Source organism: Haliotis rufescens, unplaced genomic scaffold (assembly GCF_023055435.1).
Source record: "Haliotis rufescens isolate VD_foot unplaced genomic scaffold, xgHalRufe1.0.p SCAF_1, whole genome shotgun sequence".
Classification (NCBI taxonomy): domain Eukaryota; kingdom Metazoa; phylum Mollusca; class Gastropoda; order Lepetellida; family Haliotidae; genus Haliotis; species Haliotis rufescens.
Window position 1 is genome coordinate 15,043,148 of NW_025963779.1, and position 23,746 is coordinate 15,066,893.

Below are 23,746 nucleotides of genomic sequence, written 5' to 3' on the forward strand. Positions count from 1 at the left end.
GATAATGTTTGCGGCTTTACTTTCTTCTGTGTCAGTATTTGTTTTACTGGCATATATGATATCCATATATTTGTATTGTCTTTGGCTGACAGGTCAAATGAGTCAAAGGTTGGAGAAACAAAGATATTGGTTCCAGTGTGCTTTGTTTGTTGTTTAACGCCGCACTCACAATGCTCCATCTATGTGATGGTGGTCTGTAAATCGAGCCTGGACCAGATAATCCAGTGACTGATATTAAGAGAAACGCCGTTAATGCCGTCGGGGTACGATAGAATGCAATCAACCAAGTCACCGGGCCTAACCGACAGGTCGTGGGATATTTCTTTTTAAAATAACTTGTTCAAAGAAATTATCGAAAAACATAATTTGGCAATATAAAGGAGCATTGCAGTCTCGCACACACAATTGTGATAAGGTTGATGTTAACAAAGATGGCTGTTGGTCCAGGCAATCTAGGCCATTTTGTCACTCCACTTGGACCAAATTGCAACAGAACTTATTTCCCCACAATGCATTTCTACAAGGTTCCAAAATCAACATACTAAAAGTCCCAAGCAATCCTAGTTTGGGAAATATGTCTAATTTGCATAAACCAATATGGCCACCAATTATCAATATATCTTCCACATTTCAGATGAGGTTCAATGGTTTGATGAAAAAATACATGTGTCGTACTACGAAATAGCCATGTTAAGTTCTAAAAAGATATTCACAACTACTGGACAATTGACAAATCTGCAAAAATTCAAGATCACACTCTCAAGAAAATACATTTATTAACGTGAATAGATTGGTCGCGGTGATAGGACCCCAAACAAACATCCTGTCAGTGTTCACCCTCTTCTCACGGAGACATCGATGTTTACTGTCGCAGTTGTGTTTACTGCATCACAGAAACAGGAGAGTATCATTCTATAAAAGGGCTGACTTTGAAGAGACTGTACATTCGCCACACTTTGACACTGGGCATAAGTAGGGTAACGCCTCTTAACATGGAACTGTTCAAATTGTATCTATTTACCTTATCATAACCAACACTTGCCCACACGTTGATGTTAAGTTCAAACTGAAAATCGTGAGGCTATTGACACACTCTGTGATAAAAGAGGAAAGGTTCTCGTCAAAGTATGGACTTAGTTCTCAATTTTGCTTGAAGAGCTGTGCATCAATTGATCAGTGTCGCCATGTCCTCAGGGGTCAACCGATGGATGTGTGTGCATCTTATATGGAGATCGGCTATCCACTTCTCCAGGCTCCATTCGAACAGAATTTTTGACATATGAAGCGAACCAAAGAATATTGACAACGAATTACACGTGGAATACGTGGAACCATTAATCACCAACGATATACCCATATGTAGTTTACGATAACATTGATACAACCGTCAGTCACCAACCAAAACCTCTCATGCAGTTTCCAATAAAATTGATACCAACCGTCAGTCACCAACGAAACACCCTAATGTAGTTTCCAATAAAATTAATACCAACCATCAGTCACCAACGAAACACCCTAATGTAGTTTCCGATAAATGTAATACCAACCGTCAGTCACCAACGAAACACCCTAATGTAGTTTACGATAAAATTAACACCAACCGTCAGTCACCAACGAAACACCTTAATGTAGTTTCCGATAAATGTAATACCAACCGTCAGTCACCAACGAAACACCCTAATGTAGTTTCCGATAAAAGTAATACCAACCGTCAGTCACCAACGAAACACCCTAATGTAGTTTCCGATAAAAGTAATACCAACCGTCAGTCACCAACGAAACACCCTAATGTAGTTTCCGATAAAAGTAATACCAACCATCAGTCACCAACGAAACACCCTAATGTAGTTTCCGATAAAATTAACACCAACCGTCAGTCACCAACGAAACACCTTAATGTAGTTTCCGATAAAAGTAATACCAACCGTCAGTCACCAACGAAACACCCTAATGTAGTTTCCGATAAAATTAACACCAACCGTCAGTCACCAACGAAACACCCTAATGTAGTGTCCGATAAAAGTAATACCAACCGTCAGTCACCAACGAAACACCCTAATGTAGTTTCCGATAAAAGTAATACCAACCGTCAGTCACCAACAAAACACCCTAATGTAGTGTCCGATAAAAGTAATACCAACCGTCAGTCACCAACAAAACATTCTAATGTAGTGTCCGATAAAAGTAATACCAACCGTCAGTCACCAACGAAACACCCTAATGTAGTTTTCGATAAAAGTAATACCAACCGTCAGTCACCAACTTAACACCTGATATAGTTTCCGATAACAAGGCAGTGAGTATAAGTGGAAACGATGGAACCTCAAACCCCAAAACCCACGAAGGATGAAAATCTTATTCCATACCAGTTTCACAGCAGAGGAAGGAAACATGTTTGTGATCGGAAGCTGCACAACGTAATAGAAACCTGGGCATCTCAAATCCATTGAGTACTCGAAGAACGTTCAATATATACAAGGCCTGGGTTAATTGTTGACACTCCCGAAAGCAAACGATTTATTAATCTGCGAATAGAAGTTAAAGGGGAAGTCTATGATATTCAGCGGGATACTGGTTGTTTAACGCCGCACTCAGCAATATTCCAGCTATATGACGGCGGTCTGTAAATAATCGAGTCTGTACCAGACAATCCAGTGATTAATACCATGAGCATCGATCCACACAATTGGGATCGATGACATGCTTCAACCAAATCAGCGAGCCTGACCACCTGATCCCGTTAGTCGCCTCTTACGACAAGCATAGTCGCCTTTTACGGCAAGCATGGGTTGCTGAAGACCTATTCTTCCCCGAATCTTCACGGGTCGATATGGACATATGCCGGGTCTTTGTTCTATATCCAAAGATAATCACCTCTAAATGCCAAGCCTGAAAACAAATACTGAATTGATTTTAAAACAACGCACTTGTAGCAGAAGAGAATGTTTTGATGTTCGAAGACGTGTCACCATCTATAAGGTGAAAGACAGAAAAGAAACATGATTTTCACCAAAACCACATCAGGTCATCGGCATGAACAGGAAGTTATCTGCTCACGCGATGGCTACAATGTGATTGCACGTGACACCTCACACCCACATCTACATGTCAACAAACAGTTCAAACTTCAGTACATGTGAACAATGAACGTGTGTTTGTTGGTTTGTTTGTTGTTTAACGTCGCACTTGTCAATATTCCAGCTATATTCCACAAGGTTCATAGTGTACAAAGTCTTTTTGGCAGTGTTTTTTGTTTTCATTCGTCTCTATGAATTTATCAATATCTTCATTTAGAACTAAACGAAACCTTGAATTCGTCTGCTCGGAGATAGGCATTATCGGACGTGGTTTTGGTGATGGTATCGTCAAGTCGTCCTTCGTAATAAGTCCCATCGATCAGAACGAAAAATGAACTGTGATCTATTATTCCAGTAATGTGTCCACATGTGCGATTGTAAATTTTGACAGATTGCCAAGGGCGACTTCATGTTTGTTTATAAACACTCAAAGTAGTCCCAACTTGACCTTTGATATTTGCATCTCTATCCGCATATGACCCCACCGGATATCGCTTCTATCCGTTGGCTTTATCCTGCCGAGAAACCCACCCATTATATGATAAATGTAAGATGCCTGCCACGTTCACAATTTACCCTAGCATTTGTATATTTTTCTGAACACCAAGAATCCACTAAAAGCATATAAGTGACCCTTTTCTAATACATCAAATTTGTATATACCCAATACTTCAGCTCCACTAATGAATATTGGATGACGTTCAGATTAAATACTCTGAAGAAAGTCCTATAGCCATGTCCAAGGACGTATGAACTTCCTAACAGTATCGTTTGGGCTTGTTATGCATGAAGGCTTAAACAAGGACTGGGCGGCCCGAAGTCAGTATAATATCAGAGTGGGGTCTTCATGTTAAACTGCGGCATGATATATCAGATGGCTAGCACTATGAAGTCGACATTGGTCCGGACTAGTATAAATACGCACGCACGCACGCACGCACGCACACACACACACACACACACACACACACGTGTGCATGCACGTTGCAAAATAAGTGCAATAACCTTGGACGCTTGAAACCCCATTTCGCCTCACCTGTCCTGCATGGGTACACCTTCATGTCCGGTTCCTGTCAAACGACGCCAGTGACACCGACTAAAATGTATTTTTATAATTGCGTTCCACAAGTGAGATCGGATTGGTTCGATTTACAAAAATACTACCCCTAATATAAGCTAATACCAGAGAATTCATCATCTTTGTTGTAATAACCGTCATTACATTGTACAATATGCTTTTCCTTGATATATCGTTTTACATCGAATAGTTCCCGGAACACATTTCTCCTCAAATGCATTTTCACCAGGATTCGATTCAGTACCAAATTTCACAATTGGCACATAACAATTACTGGAAATACATTTTTTACAAATGAAGATATGCAATAGTTCCACCTCGTACCCTTGTTTGTTTAATGCTTATTTGTAATGCATATTCTCACTTTCTACAAATGTAATTACGTTTATGACACGATATATTGCCAAGATTTCAAAAGAACATCACCTTATCTCATGGTCATCAGCACACACTATAATGCAAAGCACAGTTGATACCCTGGGAACCTATAAATTCATCCCAAAAGAAATAATAATGTTATTGGTCATGCAGAAACGTTCAATCACAAACATGTGAATATATTATAAGGCATGTTCGTTTTCAAATATATCCACAAGAAGCAGCGGGGAGAAGGACAATGAAGTCAATCTGGAACCACTCTTCCCTTGTTACTGTGTCAGTGGTATGGCTCGCTTACTTCCATAACGGAGAAGGTAGGACTTCATGAAAGTTACATTTGATCTTACATTCGAGTGTGAATACTTTTATATTGTGGTAGAAATATTGATTTTTATAATAGCTAAGATTAATCTATTAATTAAAAAACTGAATGGACATTTGTCGAGATATCGTTGATGTCTTGATTACAGTCAGTGGGTATGGATTTACGCTGTTTTTTGCAATATTTCAGTGGTCTAGTGGTCTACGAGTTGGTTGTAGGGTTGATTCGAGTGGTCTACGACTTGGTTGATGGGTTGATTCGAGTGGTCTACGACTTGGTTGATGGGTTGATTCGAGTGGTCTACGACTTGATTGATGGGTTGATTCGAGTGATCTGTGACTTGGCTGATGGGATGTCATCTTGCTCCGATGGTGCGTGTTTTCAGTCAATGGTTGGTTTGCCCAGTCGGGAATCGATTATTGCACAGCCCCAGAGACAAACCTGAATATTGATGACAAAAATGTTGTTAACCATCAATCACTAACCTGAACATCATCTCCTCCGATGTGTTTCTGTTTTCTGAATAAACACAGCTGTGAATCCGGTTGGAGATGGTTTAACGTCGCGTTCAAGAATATTGCACTAATATAGCGGCGTGCATGCACATGTGTGAGATGAGTCTGAACCGTTCAGAGGATGTCTAGAACCATACTGTGTTCAAGTTTGTTCTTAGCGTTAAAATTAAGTCCAAACATGAAGAAAACCTTTTTGTTGAAATTGAGTTTTCTTCTTCATGGAATCCACAAAGCCTCTCCTCAAGCAGATGAAAAACCTTTGGTGAAAGTTCAAGCTTGGAAATTATTTTGGAATCAATGTTCTCAGAAACGTCAAGGCCTACAAGTGTAGGACCATAATGTGATGTGTTCTTGGCATGGAACTGGAAATGTGTATATTTTCCTCAGTTATATTGATGAGTGAGTGAGTGAGTTGGGTTTAACGCCGCTTTGAACATTATTCCAGTTATATCATGGCGTGTCAGCTTAATGTAGAAGGAAAGCCCGAAGTGATGCAGGTCTAAGACGTTTACCACTTCGGTGAAACCCACGTGCACGGGTATGGTGCTGACAAACCTAGAAACATAATCGGGGCGAACCGGGATTCGAACCCACAATCATAGGTTCCCCCCCCACCCCCACCCCCACCCCCGCCCCACCCCCCCAACCCCCCACCCCCCACCCCCCACCCCCCCACACACACACGTTTTATTGGGAAAGTATCCTTCTGTTGTGGAAAACGTTACAAGAGAATCATATTCTCAGAAACAAAGATGTTCTTAAATCAGAGAGCCGATAGTCCTACAATGTTATTTACAGTTAATCATAGGATTAATATCAGAAAAAAAGGTTTTTATTTCTCAAATTTTTAAAAAAAAAAACAGAAAACGTTTAAGAACACCAGAGTGACCTGAAATATTTGTGTTTATGCTAACATTAATATGTTTCTTCAGACAGCAGCATCTGCACTCAACTTTAGCCATTGAGGGGGATATTACAAACATGAAATATGTGACTTTGTTTTAACCATGTTCGGTGATACTTCCATGAAAGTTTCTTTATCGTGACGATTCCTTTCAGTTACAGGAATATTACACTGGGGTCATACAGTCATCGTTAAACAGCCAATAAACAGACATACCTTCTTTACTTGTTGGCTATATAACACTTAGGTTTTTTTATTCCAAATAAGTCTTTCAGACAAACACGTGTATCGATTCCGAAAGCGTTATCAGACAATAACAATACATACAACCTGAACTAACTAAAATATATAGAACAAAGAAAATGGTGGATGTAGAAGGCTTTGACATCATGTTAATAGATGTTATTTACTCTATTATAGTTTTAATTGTGCTTGTAACAAGTGCAATACCAACTTATAGTTAAAATGTCCCAAACAGACATCCTTATTGACATAAAATAAAAGTGGGGGATCCAGAGGGGGGGGGAGGGGTGTCTGGGGGTCGCTCCTTCCCCAAACACACCTTTTTTTACATCTGATGACATTTTGTATGCGCAATGTCTACCATGATAACGTGTTAAATTCTTTCTTAAAGTATATGAATAATGGTTCACATAACAGCGTTTGTGATTTCTTTAAACGTTCTTCCGCGTTTTACCATGTATGCTTCATTTGTGTGAGTTTGTCTCCTCACTGTAGCCTCCTTACAGTACTTGGTCCCCCATATTTTATTACCACTACAGCGATTGAAGCCAGTGTGTCACCATGTCAAGATGGAGTGCTGAAGTTGGGTCGAGCATGCTACATTCTCGAGACTGTTCCCAGAACATGGAAAGGCGCACGTGCTTCCTGCCAACGAAAGAGCATGGACTTGCTCCGCGTGGATACCGTGGAAGAACACATGGCTGTAACCAAGTATTTAAAAGGAAGGAAAGGTAATCTCATTTTCATTTTGTAACCATGTGGCTCCCAAACAACTGAGGACAGAACTATGATCCAAATCTAAAAATGCCTGCCTTTCGAACCAGGTTCAGTGCGTACAACTTGCCCCTTACTCAGGTTATCGCCTCCGTGGCCTAGTGGTAGAGCGTCTGCCCGGAGAGCGGAAAGTTTGGGTTCGATGCCCGGCTGCGTCATACCCTGCCTGGCGCTCGGCATTCAGGGGCTAAAACAAGGACAGTTCGGTTCGGAGTCAAGGTATCTCAGTGGCCTAGCACAATAAAATCAGCATTAGTCCGGACTTAGTCCAGCATTAGAAACAGACTGACACACACACAGACACAGACACACAGACACACAGACACACACACACACACACACACACACACACACACACACACACACACACACACACACACCAAACACACACACCAAACACACACACCAAACAAACACACACACACCAAACACACACACACACACACACGCACACACACACCAAACAGACACACACACACACACCAAACACACACACACCAAACACACACCAAACACACATACATGCACGTCATATGAATGCAATAATCTTGAACGCGACGTTAGACCCTATTTCACCTCACCTCACCTCACCTCACCTCACCTCACCTCACCTCACCTCACCTCACCTCTCTTCACCTCTTCTTGTAGAACTCCACCGTATTTGGACTGATGTCAAGAAGATGTTGGGAACATTTCGCCACACGGTTGGAAGCCCAAAGTTGTCGGTGACATTCTGGAATCCTTCTGAACCTAGCAACACAGGGGGCATGGAGGACTGTGTAGAGTACAGGCGTTTAGGGTGGAATGACCGGTTTTGTAATTCGAAAAATCGTTATTTATGTGAAATGAAAGGTACACTTGAAGTTGATCCTGCTGATTTTTACACGCGTAAGCGTGTATTGTACTTGATCGTATTTTACATTGAAATGAACAGTACGATAGATCAAAATGTACATAAAATGAATAATGGGAAAATCGTATTGAATCAGTTATCATATTTTTAATTGTAGCATTGTATCACCCGAAGATGCCCATCACGCCATTTGTATATAATGTGTAACAAGGTAAAGCGTTTTACAGAATAACAGAATCTGTCATTGTTTCAGAATCGTATACGCATACATGCCTTCAGTGCGCACGTATGTTCTAATAAGATGATAGAAAGAATCAACATAGTTCCTTTGTATCATAATGGCTGTAGTTGACTGATCTGTATTTTTTTAGAATGTTTACCGAAGTGTACCAAAAAAGAAACAACGAATCAGGGTAAGACAAAAATCAAGAGTGTGTCAACAGGTCAGTAACATTGTTTGGACAGATTGTGGGTGATATTTTGAATCGCTCAAATAAAGTTGGTAAAGCCGCATGGAAACTTGTGTAATGTATTAAAGGGACAATTCCAAAACCAGCTTTGTTTGTCTGTTTGATTTGTCACAGTTTGACTAACTTTGTTTATCAAGCGTTTAATTATCATCCTAACTACTCCAAGCCAATTGTTCATACAATATGATATGATAATGTAATATAAATTTCATCTATCGGGAAATCCTAGTACTCGTGCCTCCTGTTATGTTCACAGCACGTGATTTTTAGTAAACGTGATCAGCCTTTTCATTATAAAGCTGTTAACTATTTCGAATTCTTTCATAAAAAGCAACCGCTCCGTACACGACTGTGGGGTCTCCACTCTACATCACCACCACCAACAAAGCAGCACCATCGACGACACAGGAGGTGTACAAGAATACTCTGCCCATGACAGACAACAGCAGCGTTGAACACGGAGGAAGCGGTATAGGAGGCGTCGACGAAGAAAAAGTGATGAAGATGATGATGATGACTTCGACAGATACCACCGTTGACATTCACCAGAAAATGAGCGAACGTCTCGATCGTAATGACTCGTGTATGTATATAAATATTGATGAACTATTGAACGTGTGTCGGTTAGTTTGGGGACGGCAAAAAGTTTAACCAACCTTTGTTTAGGGGTTGGAGGGGGCTGGGGGCGGGGTGTGTGTGTGTGCATATAAACACTAGTTGTCTACGGGAACAAAATATCACCGAGGCTGTGAAACGTGATTGTAAGTCTTGAATCATGTGAACACCTAGTGGCATCACCGAGTTTCAGTGATCTATTTTCATCACTATTTTTGTCTATTTTGTTACGCCCATATAATCGAGACTGATAATTCTCTTGCGTTGATGTTTCGAATTTCTTGTGTAGATCTTTTCTGAATGCATTCTCGGTCAATATCTTTTCATGTGGAACTGGTTGTCATTTAAACCAATTATCTGACCCAAGATTGACAGCCAAATCAATTAGACCAGTCCACATTGCCCACAATAAAGCTAATTTTTAATGCTAGTTTTTTGAGAATAAAGGCACGAGTCTGCGAAGTGGACGCAAACATCTGCACGTCCAAGTCTTTATCCATTTCATCACGCGTGAAACACTCCTTATAGAAACATGTATCCATGTGGTAACCTTCTCTCGAACAGCCACATGGGAAGTGCAGTCTTCAGTCGCTCGAATTCAATTACAATATTGATACAAATATTTTTCAGCTTGTGACTTTCTAATCAATTGTTATAGGGTTCAACAACAGCCACTGGTTCTCGATTTCAATTGCATGGGACCAATAGAAACGGCTGATTGTAATATAAGCCCGAATATATTATTATATGTCGCTGTTTGTTTCCTTCTCTGGATGTTCTCGTTCTAGTTTGAAAATGTTACTGGTTATTTGACTGTCCTTTGTCGACAGTTCTTTTACCCCTGTTTACATACCCGCGAAGATCCGGGCTAGAACTGGTCTTCAGCAACCCATGCTGGTCTTAAGAAGCGACTAACGGGATCGGGAGGCTTGCTGACTGGTTGATGCATTTCATTGCATTCCGATTGCGTAGATCGATATTCCTGACTGGTCCAGACTCAATTATTTACAGACCGCCTTCATAGAGCTGTATTATTGATGAATGCGGCGTTAAACAACAAACAAATAAACAAATCTTAATATTAACATGTATTAAATATTTACATTCAGGCTGAAATACTGCCAACGATTTGTTTTCTGTTTCAACTCACTAACTCACTCAAGGGCAGACACATATTGAACATCACAAAGTGCAACGGCATGTATCTATACTCTGAAACCCCGTTCATCGTGAAGCTATCATCCGGAATAAAAGTAATGGTTGCGGGTTACACCGTGCAAGCAGTGGAATGATCTTTAGGCCTTTGTTTACTTTACATTTTCTTGATACAAGTACTGCCTTGATATAATATGAAGAAAACCATACTCTTATTTTCAGATTCCCAGTCCCAATGCAATTTAACAAAACCAAGGGCGGTAACTGTAACGACCGCACTTGTCGTCGTCGCTGTGGTGTGGACAAACGTTTACAAGTAACGCCAGTGAGAAACCGAGACATGACGTCATATTATACAGATCCGACAAAGGCATATAAATTAAACTTGTAAGATTATCAAGGAATAAATGCATACCTTAAACACATATATTGAAGATTATTATATACGGCAACAAATTGTATACTATTAGATACGGTAGCAAAAAGGATATTGGCATTTACATTGCAAAATAGCATGGAACAGTTTTCAAGATGATGACGCCAAATGTTCACATCATAGTCATGCTCATATCTTTCGTGTTGCTATTTGCTACGACGCCAGTGACATCGACTAAAATGTATTGTTAAGGCCTATCCGCCCACGTGATGTTCTACGAGTGAGGTAGGATTGGTTCATATTAGTAAAATCCTACCCCTAATATGAGCTATTACCATGGAATATGTCATTTTTGTTGTAATTACCGTTATTGCAGTTTACAATATGCTACAAAACATTTACATATTGTTCTATATCGAAAAGATTTAGGATTTCTCAGAAGATGCATTTTCTGAAAGGAAGTAGCGTTATAGGTTTTGTTTCACACGGCTGAGGAATAAATGTGCCTCTACTAATGTAACGTACGATTTCAACATACTTGGTGTATATGTAAATGAAATAGGGGAAGGGGCCGGGAGGGGCGGGGTTGTTCCAAAGACGAGGGGTTGATTCACTACCAAAACTACACAATTGCCACACAATTCCTGGAAATACATTATTTACAACTAACGATATGCTCAATAGCTCCACGCCCTACCCTTGTACGTTTATTTGTTATACACATCTCTGAAAATCAGAGTTTTATTACTGAACAGCGGAATTAATAGTAAGAAAAAACGAAAAAGATGATAATCCCACACGTTATTTTATTCTTCATAGCCTCACTGGCTACAAATGTAATTACAAGTATGAAACAATGCATTGCCAAGATTTCTAAAGAACATCACCTTATCTCATGGTCATCAGCACACACTATTATGCAAAGTACAGTTGATATCCTGGGAACCTACACATTCATCCCAAAAGAAATAATAATGTTACTGGTCATGCAGAAACGTTCAATCACAAACATGTGAATATATTATAAGGCATGCTCGTTTTCAAATATATCCACAAGAAGCAGTGGGGAGAAGGACAATGAAGTCAATCTGTAACGATTCTTATCGTGTTACTGCGTTAGTGGTATGGCTCGCTTACTTCCAAAACGGTAATTGTGATAATACTTCTCTATTGTAGTATAAATATTTATTTTGTACGTATTTGAGATAAATATACTTCAGAAAATGAATGGTGAATGGTCACTGACGAGATATCACATATGACTTGATTCCAGTCACTAAGTGTGGTTTTAGGCCGCTTTTATCAATATTTAAGCAATATCACAGTGGGGATACGTTTTGACAACAGGTAATTTATTTATAATTTGGTATACATCATCAGTTTCAATTTGAACACTTGAAGATGGTAAACGTGTCTGTTGATACTCAGAATGCCTTCGTTATCAGTTCCAGTTGGAACACTTGAAGATGGTAAACGTTTCTGTTGATACTCAGAATGCCTTCGTAATAAGTTCAAGTTGGAACACTTGATGATGGTTAACTTGTCGGTTGATATTCAGAATGCCTTCGTTATCAGTTCCAGTTGGAACATTTGATGATGGTTAACTTGTCGGTTGATATTCAGAATGCCTTCGTTATCAGTTCCAGTTGGAACATTTGATGATGGTTAACTTGTTGGTTGATATTCAGAATGCCTTCGTTATCAGTTCCAGTTGGAACACTTGATGATGGTTAACTTGTCGGTTGATATTCAGAATGCCTTCGTTATCAGTTCCAGTTGGAACATTTGATGATGGTTAACTTGTCGGTTGATACTCAGAATGCCTTCGTTATCAGTTCCAGTTGGAACATTTGATAATGGTTAACGTGTCTGTTGATACTCAGAATGCCTTCGTTATCAGTTCCAGTTGGAACACTTGAAGATTGTAAACGTGTCTGTTGATACTCAGAATGCCTTCGTTATAAGTTCCAGTTTGAACATTTGATGATGGTTAACTTGTCGGTTGATATTCAGAATGCCTTCGTTATCAGTTCCAGTTGGAACATTTGATGATGGTTAACTTGTCGGTTGATATTCAGAATGCCTTCGTTATCAGTTCCAGTTGGAACACTTGATGATGGTTAACTTGTCGGTTGATATTCAGAATGCCTTCGTTATCAGTTCCAGTTGGAACATTTGATGATGGTTAACTTGTCGGTTGATACTCAGAATGCCTTCGTTATCAGTTCCAGTTGGAACATTTGATAATGGTTAACGTGTCTGTTGATACTCAGAATGCCTTCGTTATCAGTTCCAGTTGGAACACTTGAAGATTGTAAACGTGTCTGTTGATACTCAGAATGCCTTCGTTATAAGTTCCAGTTTGAACATTTGATGATGGTTAACTTGTCGGTTGATATTCAGAATGCCTTCGTTATCAGTTCCAGTTGGAACATTTGATGATGGTTAACTTGTCGGTTGATATTCAGAATGCCTTCGTTATGAGTTCCAGTTGGAACATTTGATAATGGTTAACTTGTCGGTTGATACTCAGAATGCCTTGAGTTATCAGTTCCAGTTGGAACATTTGATGATGGTTAACGTGTCTGTTGATACTCAGAATGCCTTCGTTATCAGTTTCAATTGGAACATTTGATGATGGTTAACGTGTCTGTTGATACTCAGAATGCCTTCGTTATCAATTTCAATTGGAACATTTGATGATGGTTAACGTGTCTGTTGATACTCAGAGTACCTTCGTTATCAATTTCAATTGGAACATTTGATGATGGTTAACGTGTCTGTTGATACTCAGAATGCCTTCATCATCCATTTCATTTGGAACACTGGATGAGAGTAAAATGTTGGTTGGTACACAGGATGCATGCGTAAATCATGAAGACGTGAAGATTGTAAAACGTCATGCATAAACAGGCTGCAAACATAATATAATTAGTTTTTTAAATATAAATATTTGGTGATGATAGAATCGTTGACTGAACCTCTAATCAAAAATCAAAATAGATTGAAAAGAGGCCAAGGAGCCGGGAAAGACGTAATGCAATTAGCAAAGTCACTGTCTGACCAATTGATCCCCATATGCATAATGCTCTGTTTGAGTTCAACCATTCCGGTGTACCTGTTTCTCAACATGGGTTGATTCGAGTAGTATGTGACTTGGTTGATGGGATGTCATCTTGCTCCGATGGTGTGTGTTTTCAGTCAATGGCTGGTTTGCCAAGTCGGGAATCGATTATTTCACAGCCGCAGAGAGAAACCTGAATATTGATGACAAAAATGTTGTTAACCATCAATCACTAACTCAGACTCTCTAACATGTGTGAACCTGAACATAACCTCCTCCGATGTGTTTCTGTTTTCTGAATAACACAGCTGTGAATCCTGGTGGAGATAGATGTGACATTGGTGCAGTGCGACTTGGCCAACAATGCTACCGTTTCGAAACTGATCGAAAATCATGGAAGCAGGCAAAGTCATACTGTCGATCAAAAGGCATGACCCTGGCACTTGTTGACTCTAATAGAAAAGATAAGGCGATAACGGATCACATGTTAAAACTAGCGAGAGGTGTGTATGTGTTAAATGACTCGAATTCTGATATTCTAGGAATTTGAACATTGGCTACAGCCCTTTACTATGTCACAATATTTAAATTCAGTTTACGTAGGATTTAAATTTGTAAGACTTTCAGAACAAACTTTTATGTTAAATGATCTGATTCTCGATATTTTAATTCGCCTAAACTAAATTGATGAGATTATCTTTTGAGCAAATACGAGTAAAAAGGACAAATCGGGGTGTTTCGTTTACTCAATCCCTTCTTTTAAAAGAAACTGCTCATGGTGTGTCATTCTGGATTGACATAAGAAGAATTCAAGGAAAATACGTACACATGTCAAGTGAGTGAGTGAGTGAGTGTGACCAACGTTCTGGTTTTCCGGGCAACCAGACAACTCCCAGAATCGAGAGAATTGTGTTGCGTGTGAGGGGTTAACGTCGCGTTCAAAAATATTGCACTTATATGGCGAATTGCATTTACGCGCGTGTGCGTGCGTGCTTGCGTGTGTTTGTGTGGTTGTTTGAACCATAATGTGACTTAGATGTCTTCGTGGTATGGAATTGGAAATGTGTATATATTTCTCAGGTATATTAGGAAAGTATCCTTCATTTGTGGAAATCGTTACAAGAGCATCATATTCTCAGACACAAAGAGGTACTTAAAGCAGAGAGATGACAGCCCTAGATGTAGATGGCTTAGATTTCATGTTGCAACATGTTATTTACCCTATTATAGTTTCAGTTGTGCTCGTAACAAGTGCAATGCCAACTTATAGTTAAAATGTCCCTAACAGACATCCTTACTGTTCATAGTCTATAGAATAAGTACAGTGGGGGATCCAGGGGGGTTGGATGCGTGGGTGGGGTTGGGTGGGCGTGGGTGGTTTCTGGGGGTCGACCCCCATCTGATGACATTTTGTATGCGCAATGTCTACCATGGTAAAGTGTAGACTTGTTTGTTAAAGTATAATGAATAATGATTCACATAACAGTGTTTGTGATATTTTTTATACGTCCTTGGGTGGACCTCCCCCACCCACCCCCCTGAAGTGACGAAACTGGACACAAACACACTCTATACCCCTCTTTTTTTAAATCCTAGATCCACTCCAATGGTTAATGGCAGTATGCCCCAATGGTGTGGTCAGGTTGGACCATGTATGCTTCATTTGTGTGAGTGTGTCCTCCACGCTGTAGCCTCCTTACAGTACTTGGTCCCCCATATTTTATTACCACTACAGCAATTAAAGCCAGTGTGTCACCATGTCAAGATGGAGTGCTGAAGTTGGGTCGAGCATGCTACATTCTCGAGACTGTTCCCAGAACATGGAAAGGCGCACGTGCTTCCTGCCAACGAAAGAGCATGGACTTGCTCCGCGTGGATACCGTGGAAGAACACATGGCTGTAACCAAGTATTTAAAAGGAAGGAAAGGTAATCTCATTTTCATTTTGTAACCATGTGGCTCCCAAACAACTGAGGACAGAACTATGATCCAAATCTAAAAATGCCTGCCTTTCGAACCAGGTTGAGTGCGTACAACTTGCCCCTTACTCAGGTTATCGCCTCCGTGGCCTAGTGGTAGAGCGTCTGCCCGGAGAGCGGAAAGTTTGGTTTCGATGCCCGGCTGCGTCATACCCTGCCTGGCGCTCGGTATTCAGGGGCTAAAACAAGGACAGTTCGGTTCGGAGTCAAGGTATCTCAGTGGCCTAGCACAATAAAATCAGCATTAGTCCGGACTTAGTCCAGCATTAGAAACAGACAGACACACACACAGACACAGACACAAAGACACACACACACACACACACACACACACACACACACACACACACACACACACACACACCAAACACACACACACCAAACACACACACGCACACCAAACACACACACACCAAACACACACACACCAAACACACATACATGCACGTCATATGAATGCAATAATCTTGAACGCGACGTTAGACCCTATTTCACCTCACCTCACCTCACCTCACCTCACCTCACCTTACCTCACCTCTCTTCACCTCTTCTTGTAGAACTCCACCGTATTTGGACTGATGTCAAGAAGATGTTGGGAACATTTCGCCACACGGTTGGAAGCCCAAAGTTGTCGGTGACATTCTGGAATCCTTCTGAACCTAGCAACAGTGGAGGCGTGGAGGACTGTGTAGCGTACAGACAACAAAACAGGCGTTTAGGATGGAATGACCAATTTTGTAATTCGAAAAATCGTTATTTATGTGAAATGAAAGGTACACTTGAAGTTGATCCTGCTGATTTTTACACGCGTAAGCGTGTATTTTACTTGATCGTACTTTACATTGAAATGAACAGTACGATAGATCAAAATGTACATAAAATGAATAATGGGAAAATCGTATTGAATCAGTTATCATATTTTTAATTGTAGCATTGTATCACACGAAGATGCCCATCACGCCATTTGTATATAATGTGTGACAAGGTAAAGCGTTTTACAGAATAACAGAATCTGTCATTGTTTCAGAATCGTATACGCATACATGCCTTCAGTGCGCACGTATGTTCTAATAAGATGATAGAAAGAATCAACATAGTTCCTTTGTATCATAATGGCTGTAGTTGACTGATCTGTATTTTTTTAGAATGTTTACCGAAGTGTACCAAAAAAGAAACAACGAATCAGGGTAAGACAAAAATCAAGAGTGTGTCAACAGGTCAGTAACATTGTTTGGACAGATTGTGGGTGATATTTTGAATCGCTTAAATAAAGTTGGTAAAGCCGCATGGAAACTTGTGTAATGTATTAAAGGGACAATTCCAAAACCAACTTTGTTTGTCTGTTTGATTGACGTATGTTTATCAAGCGTTTAATTATCATCCCAACTACTCCAAGCCAATTTCTCATTTAATCACATGGCACTAATTATAACGCACGACCTTGGTTTGAAATGGGCAGTGCTACTCTTAAATGCTGTTGGCAAATGAGTGACATTTTGTATATAACGCAAGCTTATTTAAAACAAATATATATCATCTTACGGAACTATTGCCACTTTCAGCCTCAGAATCACACACAATCTAACGTATTTCGAGTATGATAGAAACAATGGAAAGGCGAGGAGAGGAGGTGGGAGAATTGTCCTCACACAAAACAACTTGTTCAATTTAAATGCTGGTTGGTTGTTGTGACAAAAGAAAAATTGTGAAATATAAATATGTTGGGCTTAAAATTTATTCGGCCTCAAACAACAAACCCAGACCAAGAATTGGAGCGGATGTATCATACCAGTCCATGGAACACGGTCCTCCTTTAAGTATATTTTTATACAATATGATATGATAATGTCATATACATTTAATCTATCGGGAAATCCTAGTACTCGTGCCTCCTGTTATGTTCACAGTGCGTGATTGTGAGTAAACGTGATCAGCTATTTCGTTATAAAGCTGTTAACTATTTCGAATTCTTTCATAAAAAGCAACCACTCCGCACACGACTGTGGGGTCTCCACTCTACATCACCACCACCAACAAAGCAGCACCATCGACGACACAGGTGTACAAGAATACTCTACCCATGACAGACAACAGCAGCGTTGAACACGGAATAGGCGGTATGGGAGGCGTCGACGAAGACAAAGTGATGAAGATGATGATGATGACTTCGACAGCTACCACCGTGGACATTCACCAGAAAATGAGCGAACATCTCGATCGTAATGACTCGTGTATGTATATGAATATTGATGAACTATTGAACGTGTGTCGGTTAGTTTGGGGACGCCAACAAAGTTTTACCAACCTTTGTTCAGGGTTGCTTAGGTTTGTTTAGGTTGTTGGCGGGTTTTTGTTGTAATTTGTTTTTAATCATTATTTTAAATTTTGTTTTTGTTTGGCTGAGCGTTGTTTGTTGTTTTGTTTGGGGGTGTTTGGGGGCGGAAGGGGCATGTGCATGTTAGTTGTCTGCGGGAACAAATAAATGTAAGTCTTGAATCATGTGAACACCTGTGATCTATTCAGTGATCTACTTTCATCACTATTTTGTCTATTACGCAATGCAATGCAATCTGTTTCGGCGGATAATCAAGACCGATAATTCTCTTGCGTTGACGTTTCGAATTCCATGTGTAGGTCTTTTCTGAAAACATTTTCGGTCAATATCTTTTTATGTTGAACTGGTTGTTATTTAAACCAATTATCTCACCCATCATCAATATAATTGGCAGACAAATCAATTTGCCCAGTCCATATTGCTCACAATAAAGCTGATATAAAATGCTAGTTTTTAGATAATAAAGACACGAGACCGTATAGTGGAGATGAATATTTACACGTACAAATATTTTGCAACTTGTCATTTCCTAATCAATGGTTATAGGGTTCAATGAGCCACTTGTTAAATTGTAATATAATGTTTCTCCATTTCCATTGCACGGGACCAATAGAAACGGCTGATTGCAATCCTCAGCCCGAATATAACATAACAGGTCGTTGTTTGTTTAACTCTATGAATGTTCTCATGATATGTAAATGTAACTAATGTTTGCCGTCTTTTGTCGACAGTTTCGTTTTCCACTGTTAACATACCTGTGAAGATCCGGGTTGGAATTGTCTCCATCAACCCATGCTTGCCGTAAGAGGCGTCTAACGGGATCGGGTGGTCAGGCTCTCTGACTTGGTTGATGCATGTCATCGCATCCCGATTGCGTAGATCGATGTTCCCGATATCAATGACTGGTTCAGACTCAATTATTTACAGACGTATTACATATTCACATTCGGGCTGAAAAACTGCTAACGATTATATTAAATCACTTACTCACTCACTCAAGGTAGACACATGAAGAACATCACAAACGGCGTGTATCTATACTCTGAAATCCCGTTCATCGTGACGCTCCCGTTCCGTTGAAATCATCCGGAATAAAAGTCATGGTTGCGTGTTACACCGTGCAAACAGTGGATTGGACTGTAGGCCTTTGTTAACTTTACATTATCTTGATACAAGTATTGCCTTGATGAAATATGAAGAAAACCTTGCTCTTATTTTCAGACTCCCAGTCCCAATGCAATTTAACAAAACCAAGGGCGGTAACTGTGACAGCACTTGTCGTCGTCGCTGTAGTATGGAGACACGTTTACAAGTAACGCCAGTGAGAAACCGAGACATGACGTCATATTATACAGATCCAACAAAGGCATATAAATTAAACTTGTAAGATTATCAAGGAATAAATGCATACCTCGAACACATTTATTATATATAGATTACTATATACGGCAACAAATTGTATTCTGTTAGATACAGTAGTAAATAGTTTCTTGCCATATACAGTACAAAATAACATGAAACATTTTTCAAAATGATGACTGTGAAATGTTCACATAAAAGTCATGCTCATATCTTTCGTGTTGCTATTTGCTTTTTCATGGCGATGTTCCAGCTATATAACGGATCTTTGAATGTAGTCGAATCTGGACCAGTCAAACCAGGACTTTATGGCATGCACAAACGTTTCACGCCGGGTCGGGGTACGAGGGCAAGCAATCAACCAAGTCACCGAGTCCGACTAGCCGATCCATGCCTTTCTCGTCGTATCCGCCAATACACCCACCGCTTTGTCGTGAGTGAGTGAGTGAGTGAGTGGGTATGGTTTCCGTAGTATTCCAGCAATAACATGGCGGGAACACCAGAAATGTGCTTCACACATTGAACTTAGAGCCATTGGCGGGAGGAGCGAACGCTTTAGCCGCTAGACTACATCACAACCACAGCCTTGTCGTGAGATTGTAGATGTCTGTGTAGTGGCCAATAGGTCGGCGGTTGGATAACCGGCCGCGTCATGCCAAAGACGTTAAAAGGTGGTACTTGTTGTTACCCTGTCTGGCGCTCGGTATCAAGGGACTAAAACCAGTGGGCTGGCACTATAAAATCGACACCGAGTCCGACGGTGTTAGAACTACTAGTACTACACCAGAGATGTGCTTCACACATATAACCGGGCCCTTCGGTGTGAGGAGCGAACGCTTTAGCCACCAGACTACCTCACAGCCACAGCCTTGTCTTGTGACTGTAGATGTATGTATAGTGGCCGATAGGTTGAGTGAATGCATGTTGACAGAAACGGACATTAAACATACACACTTTCTTCAATAAATAGGCCATCGTGTGATGGCTTAATATTCGGCGTATGTGTCGACGAATAGGCCTGTCTGTAAATATTTAATTGCGTATGGAACTCTACGAAAGCATTGACGCAAATAAATTTAATATGAGAAAAGCGTAGGTAAATTACTGTGAACTCTACACTTGTAAGTCAAAAGGACTCCGTGGTGTAGTGGTAGAGCGTCCGACCGGAGAAGGGAAGGTCGGCTGTTGGACCTCCCGGCAGCGTCCTACCAAAAACGTTAAAACATGGTATTTGTTGTTACCCTGTCTGGCGCTCGGCATCAACGGGCTAAAACCAGTGGGCTAGAACTATAAAAACGACATTAGGCCGGACTAGTATAAATAGACACACACACACACACACACACACACACACACACACACACACACGTGCATGCACGTCGCTATATAAGTGCAGCAATTTTGAACGCGACGTTAAACCCCATTTCACCTCATCTCATTACACCTATGGTATATATAAATAAAACGAACGAATTATGCAGTGGGGGCATCACCGTCCATACATCGTTTTCATAAATGCATCGGATTTCGCAATATTCCAACCATATGGTATATTCAAGGTACCCCAGCCAACCCACTTAGAGTGTACCACTTTGTTACTCACACCACTTCGGCGAGAAACACCAAAAATTGTTCCAATGTCAGGAATAAAACCAAGGTCTTCAGCGGGACGAGCAAATTCTTGTTTCGGTCTCTTATGGTCTCGTGTCTTGTTTCAGCTATCACGATCCGAAAACTATGCAAATGAGTTCGCCTTGCAGGAACTACTTTCAAGCTCCACACATCGACACAATGACTTCCTTCTCAATTAACCATTGACAGACGATCAATATGTTTAGATAGGGTTTTCCCAATGTGTCGCCGTGTTTCTGTAGATATGTATTCTGGCACAATATGATAAATTGGGCGATTCCCTCAAACACTGTATTCATTCACCGTTTCTGAAGACTCTTCATTAAGTACAATCATATCTTAAACATACATTATTTTAAGAATGACATAACATGATAAAGAAATTATTACCATCGTTTATGGTGAGCATAACATATATATTTTTATTCCTGATATATGATAATTACGATACGGAAACAAACTCAGGCAAAAATCTCTTTTTACCATAAGGCCATCACCCTTGATTATCCAGCGTATTATATCTCGAATCTACTTTGATAAATTACCTGGAACCATTCGCCCCTAAAGCTTCGTAATTTTTAGCGATACGCATGGCACATTCCTTAAAAAGCCATCCAGTCAAATTACTCTCATAAACCAGAGAAATTGTGCACGAATGAGAGATAAGATACTGACGTCACTTCTGAATCGAAGCTATGGTGGAGTAAACTATCATAATAGCATAGAGATATGATGCACTGAATAATTGAGGCTGCTGTGCTACCCATATTCCCCATATTCGAAGAAGTCGTGAACGTGTTATATACATGTGTTGGCGAGGGCAATGAAGAGTGAGTGAGTATGGTTTTACGCCGCTTTTTAGGAATATTCGAACAATATCACGACGGGGGACACCATAAATGGGCTCCACACCTTGTACCCATGTAGGGAATCGAACCAGAGTCTTCGGCGTGGCGAGCGAACGCTTTATCCACTAGGCTACCCCACCGCCCCGGCAATGAAGAACATGTACACACTATAATATATAGTGGAGGGAACACGAAAGTGGAGAACTGTGTTTGATGGTGGCTAAAAACGAAACAAACAACAAAATGGTTATCCGATGGTGATGGGTAGAACAGTTTTTTACCTTAAAGTTATGTGTTTTGGTGACTGTTTTCAGCCAAGTAAAGTTTTGAAAAAGTTTGTGAGTGTTCGGTCAAGTCCGGCTTTCAAGTCAATACTTTTGCCGACAGTTTATATGTTTTCTGAGGCAACCATCTATTACATATAAAGCCGGACTACAACAAAAACTGTGGAATTGTATTCATTATCTGGAATGTATCCTGAATTTCTTGTTGCCACATCAAATACTGTTCTTCTTTTTTCTGCTGTAGCAAAGCAACAATTAGAATTTTAAAGGTTTGAAAATACCCAAGCTTTGCTAGACGTGATTCCCGAATTCGATATCGAATATCATGTGCTACGGTGTTTGGGAGAATAGGAGCCTAAAGGTTAACCTCATTAAAATCAGATCTCAGTTCTCGCTACCGCTAAACAAAGATCTGAGTACATCCAATTAGGGGTCACGTCTGAACGACCTTTCATCCGACCAATCAGAGCGTCGCTTACCGGATCATGAAAGTGACAGTCGGAATTTGATTTCTAATCATGCAACCTCGAAAACATTAACACGGGGTATTCCGAACGATAGTTACGGGCTTAACGACTGAATCCATACAATCTTGACCATCAATTAGCCATTCCAGAATGTTCTTTTGTTCAGATTTCAATTTTTTTATCGAGAACTTGTCAAAATGTTTCAAAGCGTAGTCGCCAATTTGAAATTAATGCCGTAAAGCCACGAGAAAGCTGCCTTCTGATTGGCTAATGTCGACTTCTTGTCAGCCATTCCATTGGTCGGTCAAAGTTCGAGCAAGGACGGTCTGACGTGACCCGTAATGGGATGACCTCAGATCTTTGTTTTGCGGTAGCGAAAACTAAGATCTGATTTCAATGAGATTGGAAGGTTAACAGTTGTTTCTTCCGTCTGTGGATCTATTGAACGTATCACTTAACGGTTGAAATCGACGGCCAAGCACCAGGTCAATAGGGCAATGTCTCGACATCATTTTTATGAAAAAAGTGTTGGTTCATGCACTAGTGAGTGAGTGGTTTTACGCCGCTTTTAGCAATATTCCAGCAATATCACGACAGGGGACACCAGAAATGGGCTCCACACATCGTACCCACGTCGGGAATCGAACCCAGGTCATCGTCGTGACGAGCGAACGCTTCAACCACTAGGCTACCCGTCCGCCCCCGTTTAATGCACTAAGTGAATGGGTGAATGGGTGACCTGTATCTCGACGTGTCAGTATTTTGATGGAGGGAAGCCAAAAGCGTTGCTGAGTTTGTTCAGAAATATTCCCAAAATGAATTGTTTGATTGTAATCTGTAACTAAATAGTTTTTTGGATATAGCTGGGGATAAAATACAGTAAACTACGTTTATAACCAACAGGCTTATAAGGAATTGACGGATATAACGAAATGTGTGTAATCCCCGTGCATTTGCTCAATATCTGCTGTACATATGCTTTTAACGAACTGCGGTTATAGTGAACAAAACTTAATGGT

At 40.4% G+C, this 23,746-nt stretch overlaps 1 protein-coding gene across 3 annotated transcripts; it reads left to right on the top strand.

The window, feature by feature from the left end:
* The first annotated feature begins 4,762 nt into the window (after positions 1–4,762).
* LOC124150368 (CD209 antigen-like) lies at positions 4,763–19,642 on the top strand. Of its 3 annotated transcripts, none has more exons than XM_048381646.1 (6): positions 4,763–4,847; positions 7,057–7,248; positions 7,940–8,143; positions 8,516–8,557; positions 8,946–9,197; positions 19,359–19,642. In XM_048381646.1, the coding sequence occupies exons 1-6, from the start codon at positions 4,772–4,774 to the stop codon at positions 19,451–19,453; spliced, it is 861 nt and encodes a 286-aa protein (XP_048237603.1). In that variant the 5' UTR covers positions 4,763–4,771; the 3' UTR covers positions 19,454–19,642. The 3 variants fall into 3 exon arrangements, with proteins under 3 accessions (XP_048237603.1, XP_046378326.2, XP_048237607.1); XM_046522370.2 differs by lacking the exon at positions 19,359–19,642 and adding an exon at positions 10,607–10,801; XM_048381650.1 differs by lacking the exons at positions 4,763–4,847; positions 7,057–7,248; positions 7,940–8,143; positions 8,516–8,557; positions 8,946–9,197 and adding exons at positions 15,485–15,751; positions 16,360–16,575; positions 16,948–16,989; positions 17,785–18,033.
* The last annotated feature ends 4,104 nt before the right edge of the window (positions 19,643–23,746 follow it).